The following is an 18483-nucleotide window of genomic DNA, read 5'->3' as shown; positions in this document are numbered from 1 at the left end:
GGAGGCAGCGCTGTCAATATTCTCATGCTGTGAGGCTGAATGTGTGATTGGCTTCATTCACAACATTTCCTGTCCCCATGTAGAGATGCAGAGATGTGTAAACCGATTAGGAGGAAGAGGTGGAAGTGTAGTGTCTGTAAGAATCCCCTCAATCAGAGAAGCAGCTCTTATTCCTGAGGTTGACAAAGATGGAGGATAGGAGAGGGAGGTGTTGTGACAAGCAGTTGCAGTCGAGGGGAAGACCCTGAAATGCAGGAAGCGAGCTAGATGATGCCTGCAGGCCAGTCAATCCTCATGCTTTCTTAAAGGGTGGAAGGGTTTCTCTTGGTTCTGATCTCTATTCATAAACTTGAGCAAAGCAACACAGATCACTTGGTTTTTAAAGGATTATTGGTGGAGGCAGCACCATCTGCTGGTTAAATAAAACACTGCTACTAATAGCACTCTGAGATTTATTAATACTAACCACCCCCCCCTTCGCTCTCTTTTTACCTTACAGAAGACTGAAGCAAAGGAGGAAGAGGATGAAGGAACAAAGGACCTGTCAGAGGAGGAGGTGCAGACAAGGATAGAAGAATATAACGCTCAAATCTCTGAAAATGGCATGAAACTGGTGAGTTTTCAATACCTGTTGCTGGTGAATATACAGTAATATACTCTGATGTATAATGTCGAACTCACAATGAAACTTGAGTTTTAGGACTTTCCCTTTCATGAATAGATGAGGCCTAGAAACAGGGAACTGAGCTGGGATATGAGGTGTCATAAGGTGTGATAGATGCATGGTTACATCAAAGTAACTTTGATATACACAAGACGGAAATGTTTATATATTTTTGTATTGCTTAATATGTATATGTAATGACGTGGTGAAACGGTACAAAGGTGAAAGGGGTCAAACAACAACGTTTTAAGAGTTTTTTCTGACTTTAAAGATCCCATATTTTGCAAATTTTAAGGTTCATACTTTTATTTGGGTGTCTAGTACTAAAACATGTTTACATGCTTTCATGTTCAAAAACCCTTTATTTTTCTCATACTGTCCATTGCTGCAGCACCTCTATTAACCGTCGGTCTGAATGCTCGGTTTTGGCTCCTGTCTCTCTCCCGAAATGCTCAATTATTCAAATCTGTTCTGATTGGTCAGCTCTCACAGGCCTGAGTTGGCAACTGTTACTGTGTTTACACATCAGTTCTATTTGGGTCATTTCAACCACCGCAGTGCTGGAAATGTGTCTCCACTCTCTGACTGTCTCCATCTTTGCCTGTGATATAGGCTACAGATGGATCCTACACAGGCTTCATTAAGGTCCACCTGAGGCTCAGTCGACCAGTCACAGTCCCCGCTGTGGAGGCGGCGGGCTCAGAGGGAGCGTCCAGGCCAACGGGGAGCCACAACCAGGCACCGTCAGAGGGCCAGACAGTGACAGATTGTGGGCCGAGCGAAAAGAGAACGTCCTTCTACCTACCATGCGACTGTGTGAAGCAGCTCCACATCAGCTCTCTGACCACCACCAGAGAGGTCATCCAGGGCTTGCTGAAGAAGTTCATGGTGTTGGACAATCCCCGCAAGTTTGCGTTGTACAGGCAGACGCACCGTGACGGACAGGGTGAGGATAAAAACCTTCCTTACGAGTTAATTTACAGAGAACATATGTAATAGACAACATTTAATTAAATGTTTCTTTGTGCTTTGTCGATTCCAGATTTGTTCCAGAAACTTCCTCTGTGTGAGCGGCCTCTTCTGCTGAGGTTGATAGCAGGGCCTGACCCCGACCACCTCAGCTTTGTCCTTAAGGAAAATGAGACTGGAGAGGTGGAGGTGAGAATATACAACATATACCAATAAACCTGCTAAAAATAGGCTGTTGAATCATCTGTCAGTAGAAGTGTGCCACGTTCGATGTCACAAACAGGATATAGGAAACAATAGAACATGTGTGATGGTTCATATCGAAACCTTTTCTCTTATGACAGCAGCTCACTGAAATGTGTTTCTGGAGACATTTCATGTAGAGATAAGCCATGCAGCTGCTAAATTTGTCTTTATTTAAACTCAACAACACTTTATAGTTTTTCAGAATTTTCCAAAGGCAGCGAGTTGCGCTCCTGTGGACACTGGCGTGTCCACACGTTTGCATGTTTCAATCATAGCCAATTGAAGCTGGAGCTGAATAAACACGCATGACCACAGCCGTGTCATTTGACTTGGGAATTAATTCCAGTTGTACCCTTGTTACACAATTAAACGTTTACACGCTTTATTTGCCATGAAATGTGAATTATACAGGCTGTATCCTTCTTTTTGATAGATAGAAGGCTAGTAGAAAAAAAAACGAATAATTTCTTATTCTTCCTCTGACAGTGGCATGCATTCTCTGTCCCCGAGCTACAAAACTTCCTGGTAATCCTGGAGAAAGAGGAGGCGGAGCGTGTCCGGGCAGTGGAGCATAAATACACCATGTACCGACAGAAACTCCAACGGGCTTTACAACAACATGACCCCTGACCCCCCTCACCTGTTACCTTACGACCTCAACCCAGAGAGAGACTGACCCCTTCGACCCGTCAAGACCAGTGATCTAATCAGAGACTGAAGCCGGAGCTGAGCTTGTCTCCACCCTCCACACGTATACCCAAACATACAGTACACCCGGACACAGATGCATACCCTTTCTCAGGACGCATACAAGCCCCACCCCCCTCCTCCACAACCACCTTCCACACATCCACTCCCTGAGGAGAGAATCAGGGGGTTTTGAAAGCGACATGAAAGGCTACAGGGTGTGTGGTCTGCTAGCTGATTGGACATGTAGTGTTTTCATTGCCAAGGACACGCACTCAGAAAGAAAGATCACAGCAAGATCTGAAACTCTGACTTGAAATCTTGAAATCTTAGGACCGATATTAACCAATGGTGTTTTTAAAGATTCCTTCTTCTTCTGCTACTGCTACTGCTGCTACTGCAAGTGTTACTTATGCATGAGTCTCTCTCAGCTCATCCCCCTGCACATAGAGTTAGAAGTAAAACAGAAGGCATGGTTACTTTTCTCAGCATCTCTTTGGGATGGATGGACAATCATACTATTTTTTTTCTTGGAATTGATGTGTAAGGTTGTCACCAGATGTATTATGTTTTTTCTGCTAGAATATAATACGTGTGGATTTGTGAGGGAAGTGTTCAGGGTTGGAGGCAGAAGGCTAAGTTTATGCTTCGGATGCTAAAACCAGAAGGAAAGGAAAAGATAAGAAAACCTAAAGGAAGAAACAGCAGAATCCCACCTTTAGACTCCAACATCTGAGCCCTCCTTTGCTCTCAACCTTTTTATTAGTTCCAAATCATTCTGTTTTCTTCCTTTAACACCTGTGAAAAGGTGCCCTCACAGACAGAAAGTTAAATCTGACCTAGTTACCAAACCTTACTTCTTCTCAAATGTGAGCTGTGATTTCATCCTCCCTACCTTGCATGGACTGTACTTACAGAAGAAGCCCACTGAGTTAGACAATCCATATACCTTTACAGACTTTACACTTAATTGTGAAGTACGCTGTGATCGTATATGGGCTGTGTTTGAATGTGAGAGGGTTTTTCAACCAAAGCTTAGAGGGACATATTGAGAGGACTTTAAAGGGATCTGAAAGTGATGTATGTAAAAAGAAAAAGAAAAAAATGAGCAGCTTCTGTTTTTGCACATGTAGATGCAGCTCACTGAATGGCTCTTTTATCCCCCCCTCAACTTTCCACCCATAAAAAAAGTCATAAAATATATATATGAAAATTCATGATAATGACTATGATGTACCAATGATGTGTTTTCCATGCATATGTATCATGTAGACACTGGAAAAAGAGTGACAAAGTTTAACTTTGTTGTTATTATGATGAATATGAATATTCTTTTGGTATCATTCCTACTGGTTAATGCGTTTGTGTGCGCGTGCTCATCTAGGACTGTGAGGATGATGTGAATAGTGTTTTATACTGAGTGTGTCATCAGAGCTCCCTAATCGGGCCTCACTTGTTCAGTATTAAAACATGCAGTGACTGCACATGTAATATAGTTCATTACAACTGCAAAATGAGGTTGTTTCGGAGAAGATATTTGGCGTGCATGCATCATAAAATGAGCGCATTTTAACCAAAGCATTTACTGTCAACATCTTCCACGCATACACATTTTATTTAATATGACATAAATACTGATAAATGAGGCCCCTTGTCCATAAGCACATGCTTCTCAGTAAACCCACAACCTACTTCGTTTTTTAACACCGCCACCCAAAACCCAGGCTGTTCCTGCAGGCAGTGCCTTTTGTTTCATGTGCCCCTGTGTTTCAATGTAAGGTGTGTGTAAGCACACAGGTGCCTGAGAGTGTAAGTCTGGGTTCCTTTTCATAGTGTGCAAATCTGTGTTTCTCGGGTGGTGCTGTAAACGTAACTTTTCTTTTTCCCCCTTAACTTTTGACACATTTGTCATTCCAACAAACCCTCTGTGTGTGTGAGTGGGTTTGTGTGTGTGTGTGTGTGTGTGTGTGTGTGTGTGTGTGTGTGAAATGCGTGTTATTTATTTCATGGTCCACCTCATCCATATGATATAATGTTGAGGATGTTGAGACTTGATGCTTCTATTTTGCAATTTATTTGTTTTAATTGAAGAAGTGTGTATAAAGATAGCAGTAGAACTGTACAGGATAACAAAATGAAATAAAAAGGTCATCCCTTTATTGAAATGTTCTCATGTGTCAGCTGAGTTTCACTGAAGGCACACAGAAACAGGTTTTACCTCTTCTGCATTCAGGCTGCATTCTCACATTGTGTGTGTTATTTATTTTTGTTTTCAGCTTCCTGTTTGCCTCGCTATTACTGTGGAAATAGGCATAAATTATGCAAATGTTTAACATCATAGACATAAAGGCAGGGCTACCGACGAGGCGTTGTAGGAGACAGAAGCTCCCGTTGGACTTTTGGCTTTTTAAATTTCAAGGACTTTTACATGCACAAGAACCTTTACAACACACTGAAGGAAAGGAAGAAAACAAAAAGGTATAATAGGTCTCCTTTAATCACATTACACACATATATAATATATTTCTCTGGAAGTTTTAAACCACAGGGGGGAAGAGATGCCTCATGCCTCTCCGTTACTGATAACAGTTACAAAAGAGAAAGAGAACCTGCACTAGTTGCACTTCTCTGTGTTGGTCTGCACAACAAAAGTTTCTTTGAGCTAGACAATGAACTCCGACAGACCGAAGGTGTGAGGATTGCAGCAACAGAATTAATACTTTGCAGTTATTGCTGCTTTTATGTGCACATCACTGTCATGTTAAAGACGGTTAATTCAAGATTTTAGTGGTTCTGGGATTTGTTGGGGATAGTCGGATGTGCACCATTTAGTGCGTCAATGACTCGAGCAGAGTGTGCTGTCCAGACATGACTCAGGTACAAAGAGCTTGCATTGCTGTCACATCACCAGCAGGTGGCAACATGTCATCTACAGTGCAAGTGCATGCAGCGTTCACAGGTAAGCTGTGTGTGGGCAAGCACAGATGCATGTGTGTGTGATGGTGTTTTGATATGCTGTGATATGCTCAACACCATAAAACGTGTCGCAGTGACACGCACTTTTACACAACACTTTCCCTGATATGGCCGTTTACAGGCAGATTCTGCTTTCAAAGGGCATTTAAAATAAAGTGTCAGGCCAATAAACCCACAGATGTCAGTGTCCGTCAGAGACTCTCAGTCCAAATACAGCCCGAACCCCCAACCCCCACATGGACCTATAGGTAGCGCTGCACCTGGTCCCATCTCTTACAGTGGGTGTAAATTCACTGGCTGTGATTAGACACACACTTACACCTTGAACCCTTTTGAGAGGAAAGTGCAATAAGCAGATCGGTTTATAGGCATTGTCACCCTACTCTCTCTATACACCACCATCTAAGAATAATCAGCGTGGCCGAGCTGGCGTTAAAGGCTGGCTGCTGCCCAGAGGGCCATCTGAAACTGTGTCAGTATGCTTATTTATGGCAGCAAATATAGACAGACCCCTCTTCTCACCTCTGAGAAAGAGCTAAGATTAGCCTCACCCTCTGGCCAGCATGTATCACCATCTGAATTTAGCCTGTTCCTCTTCTCACTCCGTCTGTCCTCTGCCCTGCCCCTAACTATATCCAGCCCTGTATAGATCTCTCCATACTGTCTCCAGTTTCAGTCTACCAGGTCAGCTTTCCTCACGGGTATGCAAAGTGAATGACCAACAGCACTGCGTCGGCCTGGGGATAGGCAGATTTGACATGCTCATTACTTATCAATGCATTGTTCAGTCAATAAAATACCAGACATTTTGAAAATTCCCCATCACAATAACCCAAAGGCAGAGCTAATGTCTTACAAGGTCTGACCAGCAGTCCAAAACCACCAGCTACCTCCAAGAATGCATGCCTAGTTCATCTTTTGTACTTTTGCACGGAAAGAACTGACAAGTGAAACCATTAATCATCTATAAAACAACATTTCTTTAATTCTTGCCTCTAGTTCACCCTGTGATCGAGCACATGCAGAGGTTTGTTGGGATGTGCGTACCTACACCTTGTTTGTCTCTCAGTAAAATTAAATAGAAGACACACTGTACAAGGGCATCTTGCCCAAATCTGTGTAGCCATGTTAACAGGTGCAGTGCAGGAGCATCTTGGTCTCATTTTCTCATTAACGGTTGATAAATAATTCACTAATGCTTTACAAAACGGCTTTAAGCCACTCATAAACTGCTTAGACCTTAACTCACTAGGAAGACTCCTTTAATGCATTGTTTGACCTCTGAGGGCGTGGACAAACAAATTATCAATGTTTACAACTTGCGACTTGGAACACTTTTATAATTTCCCTCATTTACATCTGCAGGCCCCACGATTAGTTCCCCGTGTTGATGATTCATGAAGATTTATAACTACAGATTTTATGGTTTACCAACACAGGCCTACATCAATGAGAATGTGATCATTTATTACTTTTGAGAAATGGCTTTTATTGAGTTGACAGCCAGGAAGACTTTTCATAACCTGGAATATAGTTCACACTTTTCTGCTAGTTTAATCTCCCATTCCACTTCCAACAACCGTCCAGGCCGATTATCGATTGATCCATAGTATTTATATATAGTATTTATTTATAGCATGATTTTATTTTAACTTTTGATATTTAAGTACATGTATTGCCAGAAAACTACTTTTGATAGTTGATGTCAGATACTTTAAGAGTCTTACTCAACTACAATTCATGTTGGTGACTCACCAACATATGCACCCATATATGTATAAATGTATATACATACATGTGTTGTGAAGTATATTTATCATATTTATTGCCACAAAATGACCTTTGATACTGAAGTACATTAAATATCAGATCATTTAAGACTTTTACTCACGTAGTATTTGTATGTGTGACCTTCACTGTTACACTTGTACTCTACACCTTCACTTCGTGTGGCCTTCGGGTGCTTCTTCACACCGCTGAAAGGAGAATTAGAGTGTGTCGCTTGAGCACATCGACTCTGGCTCCCCTGCAGAGCTCCAGCTGGACGCTGCGGGGCGCCCTCCTGCCTGCTGCCCGCTGCCTGTGTGTCTGCTCTGGATGCTCGCTAAGCCCCGCCCCCTCCCTCCCTCCCTCCCCGCTCGCCCGCTGCTGACTCCAGCCTCAGTGAAGACGCCCTTAGCAACAACACACAGCTGCGTCGAATAAGATACTCGTACCGCGGAGAAGACGGATTAAACACTGCTGCTTTATTCCGCTGAGTACAGGTGAAGCTCTGCTGCGAACACGATGCACCGCCTGTCCGTGCATTCAACATGGGACCTCAGCTAGCGAGCTAGCCTATTCTGGCTAGCCGTCCCCCGAAGACGAGCGAAGCAGCCCCAAGCTGTCCCGAAGGAGGGCGAAATCCCGGGGTTCGACGAGTGCTCGCATCGCTGTTTGCTAACTACAAAGTCAGCTAGCCGGGAATAAGCACGGGAATGGTGCTCTGGATCGACTCACTGAACCGACAGAGAAAGGCGAGGGGCACACGGCTCAGACCACCAAGCTGTAATATTTGGACTCAAACTATTTTTAACAGAGGGAGCGGCTCTCCGGCGGACGGGTGTTTTTGTGGCTGTTCGAGCTAGCTGGCTAGCTAAACCGACGGAGACGACCCCCCACCGCCTGCTCAGGTTTTTCTAACTGCAGCCAAGGCTAATGTTAGCCGGGGCGAGTGTGTGAGCAGCACACCGAGCGCAAAAAAACCCCGTGGTTTTAATAAAGCGAGGATAAATTACAGTCAAAGCCGAGGAGAAAGTAGCTTTGAGTTAGTTGAACCGAAACCACAACTCAAGGCTGCTCGGACTCTTTTGTTGTTTTGGTGTTTTTTTTTAGCTGACGTTGCACGGCGAAGTTGTAAATGCTGTTAGCGAAGTTTTGCAACGTGACTCAAGTTTGAATCTCTTGTTTTTACACATTTTTTCCCACTTCGGATGCTGGCATCACATTTTAATAACAACCATGATGATAATAAGCAGAAAACCAGAGGGCCCAATAGCAACAGGTAACCACAACAAAAAGTGTCGCTAACTTTGTCTCTCCCAGTCTTTGCTTTTTGTTAAATGCAAATTAGGCGTTTGCAGTGAAACTCCCCCCAGCACGTATTTGTTTGTGGCTTTTAGTTTCATCCTCCAGAGCTCTTGGCACTAACATAAAAATCATCTTGTGAGTGAAATGGCTTTGTATTGACACATTCTCTCCTGGTCTGTTTTAAATGTCACGTCGGACAGCACACAGATGTCTCGTCGCTGTGGTTTTGTCAACTTGTTTTCTTTTGCTCTGCAACTCCACATTTCAATCACGAGCCTTGTGTTCGTGCTTGTTTTGGAACAAGATCCAGGAACTTGTGTGCTGTTTCTTTTTACGTCTTCCCTGTAAGCGTTAATCTTCTTATCAGAGTTTGATAAGCAATCAAAGCCATGTCGGCTACTAACAACCATTAATTTTGGAATTTGTACCGTGACCTGTTGTTGTCTCGTATCTACGTTGGTGCTGACCTTATCTTAGTTTGCCTCTGTGTTGTGTGTTTGGGTTAACTAGAAAGAAAAGTGCAAGAAAAAGTTGAGTTGAGTTGCTCTCTCAATGCCTTTGTCAAATACACCCCGTGGTGTACATCAGGAAGAGGAGGCCAAAGAGCTGTGACTTCACCCCCTCCTCACACGTTTTATGACACATGATCTCATGTCTGTCTGTTTGCTTGAACCTTGTTCTCTGCCCTCTGCCATGGAGAGCTGAACTCCAGCTGGATGTTTGGTTACACACAAGTTTGGGGCTCTGTTTAATTTCTTTCCTCTGCAGGAAAGCTTTCCAGTAGAGTACAGAGAGTGCAGAGCCCCCACTGAGTCATTAGGAGTTTACAGAGGGCTAATAGGGGTCTGTGCTTGCTAGTATTGAGAGTGTGTGTGAGTGTGTGTGTGGAGTCCTAATGCCCCTGTTTGCTGGGCTGTGCAGGTCTGATGCATCTGTTTCCAGGCAGTAGGTCTAATCTGTCCTGGCGCTGCTCTGTTGACGAGCTGGGGACATGGGCTCTGACGCACCTGCTCATGGTTACAACACTCTCAGGGGCTAATCGGAGAGAACACCAAACCGGCCACAGTTTTGGGCTTTTGCTAATGAGCTAACCCAACACAATGGCTCTCTAAATGGCTTATGCTAACAGGCTATCTGAGATTAATACTAGCAGCTTACTTCTTTTGAAGTAGCAACTAGTGGGTAGAGCAAATGACCAGAACAGCCGGCCATCGGAGGGTTGTCATTTGAGTAACTGGCTTCCCCCCACAGTCCCAAAGGCCCCCCTCGTCCACCTACTCTCCATGTCATCTCACATTAGGTGTTTGGCCTGATGCCATGGAGGTGAGCACCCACACGCAGCACTATTGAATGACACGCACCCGCATCCTTCCACATGAGCTCTATTTCTGAGCACACCTGGTGTGCGCACGACATGACTCGGCCTGAATGGACAGATGGGCAGGCGGAAAGATGCTGTCGTCACAGGGGCATCTGCTGCCCCTATTAGGCCAATAATACCACTTGCAGCGCTAGCGATCTGCGGCCATAAGCCCTATCTAAGCTGGTCAGGTTGGAGTTCTGGCCTCGGATACAATGTCTTGGGCACAATAGACACAATAGATGTATCTGCTAATAATGGCCTCTTCATAGTAAATGTGGGTTAGGATGCTGTGGATGACGATGTGCATCCCCACTGGGCAACAGAGCCGAGTGTTGTGGGGCAGTCTCGCTGAGACTCGATCATATCAGACTTTGTCAGTCTCAAGAGAATCAGCATTAGGTTGATTTGATGAAATAATCAATGGGCCTCTACCTGGATTGAACAAACAAGCGATTGTGCACCTCTTCGCAGATTAGATTGCATTCGTTAGCCGTCATCCTCGGCCTTTATCCCTGAGCACGTCTCTGTCGCAGATTTGATGATACCACAGTATCACGCTGATTTATCTTGTCCATCTTTGTCTCCTTCAGCACGACATGGTGACGGCCTGTATGACTCATACATGAGGACGGACCACATTCTTAAAGACGAAGCAGATACAAACAGTCCGTCAGGGTTACCCCCCATGCCCAAGCACACAGTAAGTATACACACAAATAAACACACACACACATGCGTGCACAGAGCCAGTAAAGCTGTACTTCCTGTGCTGAAGCACACTCTGTCTCCAGACATCCTGTTCCTCAGAGAGAGAGATTCCCCTCACAGCCTTGTTCCCATTCATCACATCTACACCCCTCCCTTTTGCCCTCAGTCTTTTATGGCAGAGTGGGAAGCTTCTCTCTTATCTCCAACCTTTGTAATTCAGTCAAGTTTTATGCCCTTCTGTAAGAATAACATGGGGTCACGTGGGTAATATTGATTGACTGCCCGAGTAGATATGAGAATTTTGTGTCTCGGGCAAAACTTAATACAGCTATCCAACCAGTCTTGCATACAGTTAACATGATGTGCAGTATATTGACATATGGTATAGTCTTCATTTGCTTGATACACGATTAACCCATTTAACCTCATCGCCTGTATAAATGATTCGACAGAGGAACCTGTCACACACCTCTTTCATCTGCAGGTTTGTGTGTAGTCATGCACATTTACGGGAATACCAGTGATGACATATCATAGGCTTCACTTGATTGACCCAGATACCATTATAAATTGCAATTCCCGATCATGTAACTGCTGCCTTATTACTTTCATATCATTTGAAAAGCATATTAGACTGTGGTCAGACAAGATCTTCATGGTTAGGACATCACTTTGAGATCCAATAACATCTTGTGATGAGCATTTTTTTATTTTCACATGTTTTATGTTTTAAGGATGAATGGATTTATCAACATTTAAAAGAGCGGCAGCCCTGGCGAGATACCTTTCTGCCACGTTTCCCTCTCTGAAAAGCCCCTTTGGCAGAAAATGCGCACACACAGACAATGACACTCCACCAGCATAGCGGAAAAAGGCCGGTTTGATATATTGAAAAGATTAATTGGGCTTGAAAATGTGACCCACAAACAAAATCGCCAATCAACATTCTCCCCCCTCCCTTCCTCCCCTTCCTGTGTCTCATTGTAATCTGCCATCAGCGGGCTTGCACAGAGGTTAGGCCTAGTTTTCTATTCTAGTCTTGTCCCTTTTCCTTTTGTATTTTCTGTCATGCTCGCAGAGGTAATATCCTCTGTTGAAGGTGCTCGCCCCAGTTCAGCTTGTTCTGCAGCTTGCTTTGTGCCCCATTAAAGTAATAAACTGAGGTCATCGACAAACTGATAAAATAAGTTGTAATAGCAATTAGATACGTGTCATAATACAGCATTAACAAGTCAGAGAGTGGAACGTTCTGCTCAACATTACCGTAGACATCAATTTAGTTGCGTTTTTGACCCAACTTATATCCATGCATGATCATGACTTGCTGATGTGTGTCTACCTGAGTTGTGCAACTCTGAGAGTGTGCTGTAGAGAAGCGTTTGTTCCTCTGACAGCAAAGAGATTAGCTCCTCTCCATCTGTTGCACCATGCAGATTTGCTCACAGAGTACTCTCCACCCTCGTTATTACCTGGTGGTTAAGAAGATTCAAACTCACCGGTTATCATTTCCATTATCGGTCACTTTTTTCATTGTTTTTTTTTTTTTTTTTTTAACCACGCACCCTGCCTGGCCACTCAATAATCCATCACAGTTGTTGCTCCACATCTAGGAAGCTTTGATTTTTTTTGTGTGTGTGTGTTAGAGTGTGTGTGTGTGTGTGTGTGTGTGAGAGAGAGAGAGAGAGAAGGGGCTCAATCAATGACATTCAGTAGGTTTGTAGTCCAGCTTTGTGACAACAGCTGCATGAGACCCTGGGTCAGCAGCAGGGCTGTTGTAATAAGTGAAGACTATATGGTTACATGTATGGATATCCATCCTGCACTTCTTCTATTTTAGGACTCTAACTTACAACACAAACACTCTCTGAGCTGTGTCCTCTTTCAGTGCAACTTGTCAGCACCTACTTTTAATGAACATTTCCTAGTTGTGTCGTCTTTATTAGCTGACAAGGTTTCAGCCGTTGACCTGCTCAGCTGTGTGTACGAGCCGAAGCCAAAAGCTCCACAGGGCAGCATAGCGATCTAATGGGAGAAAAGAAAACATCAGGGAAAATGTCCCCTCACCACACTGCCATTAAAATACGACAGAGACAGCTAGACTGTAAATATGCGTCTTCAGTGTGTCTGTATATAGGAAGGCCACGCTGAGTTATTAAGAGCCACAGTGCTTCTGCAGTTTAAGAGTATAATCTAACTTTAATGACTGTCATTTCCCTTGTGCTCCATAATCTTGCGGAGGGTTCTTTCCGCTGGTAAGCGAGAGAAGAGAGGGAGAGACGGAGAGCGAGGAGGAATGAATTCCTGGGGTTGCTCAAACGAAGCTGTTGTTGGCAGGCAAGAGCAAGACTCTGTAGAGATTTCCTGAAACTCTTTTAACCTTATGGGTCGTCCCATTGAGAGGTGGATCGGTCGGTGTACTGCGATTGTTTAGTTTGGTAAGAAATACGATCAGAAGTAATTTGTGCCGATCTACAAAAGCAGAGTTGTAGGTCTCAGTTAAAGCGGCCAATTAACTATTAGCAGTCGCATTGAACTCCAATTGAAATATTTTAATTCTTTCAAGAAGTGAAATGCTTGACTCTACATACTAAAAGGTTTTTGCAAGGCTGAGCCCAAGATCGCTCAAACCAGGCAGGGGATGTGGGTGGGCCTGTTGTTATGAATTTCGTACCTAACCGGCTCTAGATCTAGTTCTGCTGGTTCACCAGTTGCTAGTCTCATCCCTGCTAGTGGTCACTGCCCTGATGTAAGCTGTTGATATCTTGGCGAGCATCAAACAAAACCTCAGCGAGACCCCTTTTTGCAGTTTACTTTTTGTTTGTGGCATGAATCATGAATTTCTCTCCGCATTCATTCCATGGCAGTGTGTAGTTGTGATGTGTGATGAGATATATCCAGAAGGTGATACATTTTCCACATTTACTTCACCCTCATGAGCTTAAATTAAAAAAAAAATTTTTTTTATTATTATATTAAGTAAACCCTGGTGTGCGCCCTCTCTATTCCATTGAATACATTTATTCAATACAAGAAGCTACATGTCTTATACTCAAAGAAGTACTACATACACACCTTGTTCACCCACTGAGTAAACTTCAGTGGCATGTTTACCAACAGATTTTTAAATACTTTTTTTTCTACCATTGTCTTTATCAGGTTGTCAGTAACAAGACTGTAATGAGGGATCAGGTGACCGTACGCGGTGGCCAGCTGAAGGTCAAGTACCTGTATGAAGACTCCACCAACAACCGAAAGATCAACGCCATAACCACAGCAACCACTCAGAACAGTGGGACCACTGGTCAGATGCCCAGTAAACCTGCCCCGGTCTCCAGTCTGTCCAAGGAGCGCAGTGTAGACAGGTGAGAGCGTCTTCTTACAACATCTCTCAGAGCGAGTTGTTTGGCCCAAAAGGTCAAGTTGTTAATCACCACGTTTCTGTCATACTGGTTCTCCACAGCACTGAATCCAGTAAGGGCTCCAGTGAATCCTCAGGCTCACACGGTGTTGTGAATGGAGGGAACAGTGGGAAGCTGTGTGGACCACTCACTCCTGACCAGGCTCTGAGACTGTACCGATCTCAGCTGACCACCCTGGAGCACACAGAGATCCACTCCTACCCAGATGTCTACTTTGTGGGACCCAATGCCAAGAAGAGGCCTGCTGTTGCTGGAGGCAACAACAACTGTGGTTATGATGATGAACAGGGCGGATACATTCATGTCCCCCATGACCACCTTGCGTACCGCTACGAGTTCCTCAAGGTGAGAGGCGTGATTGTAGGCTATCACAGTCACAGTTAAGTGCTTGTAAAACTAAAAATGATTTGCTGTTAACTCAGCTTTTACCCCCTCTTTCTTTCCCTCCTTAGATTATTGGTAAAGGAAGCTTCGGCCAGGTGGCGAAGGTATACGACCATAAATTGCAGCAGCACTTGGCTCTAAAAATGGTGCGCAATGAGAAGCGCTTCCACCGGCAGGCGCAGGAGGAAATCCGCATCCTGGAGCACCTGCGCAAGCAGGATCGTAACGGCACCATGAATGTCGTGCACATGCTTGAAAACTTCACCTTCCGCAACCACATCTGCATGACCTTTGAGCTGCTGAGCATGAACCTGTATGAGCTGATCAAACGCAACAAGTTCCAGGGCTTCAGCCTGCCACTGGTCAGAAAGTTTGCACATTCTATCCTGCAGTGCCTGGAAGCCCTGAGCAGGCACAGAATCATCCACTGTGACCTCAAGCCAGAGAATATCCTGCTCAAACAGCAGGGACGCAGTGGCATCAAGGTAGGACAACTCGCACATTCGTTGTGTACAAGCTCTGTAACATGTTTTGTACATGTAAAGTTCAATCGTACAATTCTTTCCTCTCCCGCCCAGGTGATTGACTTTGGCTCCAGCTGTTTTGAACACCAGCGGGTGTACACCTACATCCAGTCTCGTTTTTATCGAGCTCCGGAGGTGATCCTCGGTTCACGTTATGGCCTTCCTATTGACATGTGGAGCTTCGGCTGCATACTGGCTGAGCTGCTGACTGGTTACCCCCTGTTCCCTGGTGAGGACGAGGGCGACCAGCTGGCCTGTGTCATGGAGCTGCTGGGCATGCCTCCGCAGAAGGTCCTGGAGCAGGCCAAAAGGGCAAAGAACTTCATCAACTCCAAGGGCCATCCTCGCTACTGTGGAGCCAACACCCTGCCCACAGGGGCCACTGTGCTGACCGGGTCTCGCTCACGCCGCGGGAAGATGAGAGGTCCTCCAGGTAGCAAGGAGTGGAGCGCCGCGCTCAAGGGCTGTGAGGACCCCACCTTTTCTGACTTCATAAAGAAGTGTTTGGACTGGGACCCCTCGTCTCGGCTCACCCCCAGCCAGGCCCTCAGACACCCTTGGCTGTATCGCCGCCTACCCAAGCCCCTACCTGGGACCGATAAGAGCCCAGGGGCCACGGTGAAACGGCTCCCCGAGCACCACAGCACCTCGTTCCCCTCTATCCTGGCCAAAGGAGGGCCTGGCTTAGGCACCACAGCTGCCAACAACAAACTGAGGAGCAACATGATGGGAGATTCTGGGGAGGGCATACCTCTTCGCACGGTCCTACCCAAACTTGTCTCTTAGGGAGAGAGAGTCCTGTAATCTCCTCTCTTTCCACTTCCTCCTCCTCCTCTGAACTCCTCAGGAGGAGTCAGAGTACAGGAGCAAGCGGAGCCTAGGTTTTAAAACTTGTTTGGTTGCTTTTTATTCGTTTTCTACTGAGAGGTGTCGACACCCCAGTTCCTGGTTTTTATTATTAGCTGAACAGAGAGAGAGGGAGAGACAATTAAAGAAACACTCTAAAAAAACGTTTTTATACAGAGGATTTCCTTGAGTGGCTGTAGAATTTCTCTTAACAGCCATTGATGAGGTTTGATTTAGATAATGCTTTTTAAAAACCTGCTTGTGTGAGTGGACAGCTTCGTAAAGGAGCAAATGTTTTTAACCGGCATGTGTTCTCACGTGAGCGTTGTGTTTTCAGTCAAACACACTCAAGCACACCTGCACTGTCACTTGCCTCACTTCGCACTCTTTCTTAACACTCAGAGGACACCAACCTTCCCTGGGACGTGTTTATATGAGTGAAACTTGAAAAGGGCTACAGAGATTACTCTTATCAGGTTAGCGAGGAAAGTTTTGTTCAGCTGACATAATTTATTAGGAAACAAAAGAATCAAGCTCAAGTGTTAGGGCCCTGCACACTGACAGTTATCCCCCACACGTACAACATAAATATTGGCCTTCACACAGTTGGTTATGAGGGATTGGCATTATGTTGTGATGAATAAGGAAAACTTTTTTTTAGCAATAAGTCTTCTTCTAGTCTACTTCTTTGTCTTTTCTAATGGCGCTCTTTTTCTACCTTCCCTGGTGCATGCATGTCAGCTCAGTATGTGACGTTAGTATGTGTGTGTGCTTTAGCTCTGGGGTGCTACTGTGAGAGACGTTAAGAGGGCGTAGGACAACCTATTTACAGCCTCCCCTCCTCCTCCGCCGCCTCCCCCCCAGCTCCGCCATTTGAGTGAAAAGCGGACTGGGGTGAGGAGGACAGTAGCTCCATGCAAACTTTCACAAAGGTGTCACCATCACACTTGGTACTTCAGACTTAAACTGATATATATGTTTAGGAGAAGAGCTGCAAGTCATTGCACATGAACACCTGTGGAGTGGAAAGTGAGCGTTAGGAAGTAAAAGTTTGTCAGCCACCCGGGCCCTTTTATTGGCTGCTGCGATTGCTGGCAGTGGTGCATTTAATCCGAATGGAAGAAGCTGAGAAAGATCATGGGGTAAAGTGAAGGGCGGTATGTTAATATGAGCCAAGTTCTTTATTTCTTTCAGGGGGTGGTGTAGAAGTGTCGACAGGACCGTGCCAGTGACAAAGGAGGGTTTTAATGGTACTGAAGAAAGAAGTGTTTCTCAGGGAGACATACTTGATACATCCCTTATTCTTATATTAACTGTGTTCCACTTCCAGTCCTCTGTCCCGAGTATGGATGAACATGCATGCGAGTTCTGTCCGCCGAGAGCGAGAGAATGCGTATACGAGCGTTTGTGCGAAGGGGGTCTGCATGCTCCACAATCTGACCTAGATTCTCTCTCCTCCCCCCACGGTCTCTCTCTCGTTTCTCTCATGTAGGGCAGGGAACCTCTTAAACTCACACACACATTTATAGTGAATTATGGTGCTGTCCTAAACGCACACACACACATACACACACAGACACGCACACAGAAAAACACGTCAGGTGCATGTTGTACGGACCACACCGCTCGAAGAGTTCTTTCATTTGTCCCGCGTTTCTGAAGTGAAAAGGTCAGGGATTTCTACTCTGTCTCCATTATTTTATTTTTTTTTAAATATAGGAGTGGTTTCTATTGCGATTCAGTCCTGAATATCAGAGGATGTAAAATGCAAACGTGGAAAAAAGAGAAAGTCGTATACTGTCATGTTGTACTAGTGGTGTGCGTTAGTAGGAGGGTGTTTGGTGTTCCAGCATGAAATCACAACCTGTTATCAGACTGAGTGACTATGAGAAGAGAAACTGTACAGTAACCAAATGAAGTTGTGATAGTTTCTTTTTCTAAAGAAAATAAAAATGATAATTAACTGAAACTTGCTGCCTTGCTGCTGATTTCTGTTTTGCCACACACTTTTTTGATTTGATGACGATAAAACCACCTCGGTTACTTTTTTAAAACAAAGGTCGATTTAACACAATAGAAACAAACAAACCATTTTTATGTCTGTATCTTCCAAATCTGTTATGTTCCGTCAACAGGGAGCCAGATAAGATTTAAACGCTAAAATAGTACTTAATCTGATTCTGAGTTCAGTCCTGAGGAAAACTGAGATTTGCAGTTAACAGTTTAAAAGAAACTTTAACTCAGTTCATTGTTCCTCATTTACCGTCCAACACGAAGCTCCAGTAACAAGCGGGTACAGTGTTGTTTGTGCTACTCGACACCTGGGGCCTGTGTTATGAAACAACAATCTGTCTCCAAATTGCCCCTGCTTTAGTCTGTATGGTGAATCACTATAAAGTGAATTGGATTTCAGTCTGCGATAAGGTTACAGTGAACACTGACTTGGAGGCTGATGAGTCAGTGGCCTGTGACACAACTTCAAGGAAGCGTGTGATACTGACACTGCCTTGCTATTATGCACTTCCATGGAAGTTGTGAAAAGTAAAGGATGGACTGAACAAAGTGTGTAACGTACGTGTGATAACTCTCAAACATCCATGTAAAAGTATGTCCAGAAGTGCTAATTAG

The 18483-nt window shown here is 44.6% G+C and overlaps 2 protein-coding genes across 6 annotated transcripts in view; both read left to right on the top strand.

The window, feature by feature from the left end:
* rassf5 (Ras association domain family member 5) overlaps positions 1–4735 on the top strand; it is a 30903-nt gene extending 26168 nt beyond the window's left edge. For all 3 annotated transcript variants that reach the window (XM_030419317.1, XM_030419318.1, XM_030419319.1), the window contains 4 exons: positions 500–613; positions 1277–1610; positions 1707–1822; positions 2366–4735. In XM_030419317.1, the coding sequence (XP_030275177.1) occupies positions 500–613; positions 1277–1610; positions 1707–1822; positions 2366–2509 (708 nt within the window). In that variant the 3' untranslated portion in view covers positions 2510–4735. The remainder of the gene's footprint in view (positions 1–499; positions 614–1276; positions 1611–1706; positions 1823–2365) is intronic.
* Positions 4736–7665: 2930 nt separating this feature from the next.
* Positions 7666–17824, top strand: dyrk3 (dual specificity tyrosine phosphorylation regulated kinase 3). Of its 3 annotated transcripts, none has more exons than XM_030420292.1 (6): positions 7666–7806; positions 10565–10674; positions 13839–14044; positions 14143–14446; positions 14554–14970; positions 15064–17824. In XM_030420292.1, the coding sequence occupies exons 2-6, from the start codon at positions 10597–10599 to the stop codon at positions 15793–15795; spliced, it is 1737 nt and encodes a 578-aa protein (XP_030276152.1). In that variant the 5' UTR covers positions 7666–7806; positions 10565–10596; the 3' UTR covers positions 15796–17824. The 3 variants fall into 3 exon arrangements, with proteins under 3 accessions (XP_030276152.1, XP_030276151.1, XP_030276149.1); XM_030420291.1 differs by having other exon boundaries at positions 7670–8058; XM_030420289.1 differs by having other exon boundaries at positions 7670–8585.
* The last annotated feature ends 659 nt before the right edge of the window (positions 17825–18483 follow it).

The sequence above is a fragment of the Sparus aurata genome, chromosome 6, assembly GCF_900880675.1.
Source record: "Sparus aurata chromosome 6, fSpaAur1.1, whole genome shotgun sequence".
In the NCBI taxonomy this organism is placed as follows: domain Eukaryota; kingdom Metazoa; phylum Chordata; class Actinopteri; order Spariformes; family Sparidae; genus Sparus; species Sparus aurata.
This window is presented reverse-complemented; position numbering and strand designations above follow the sequence as displayed.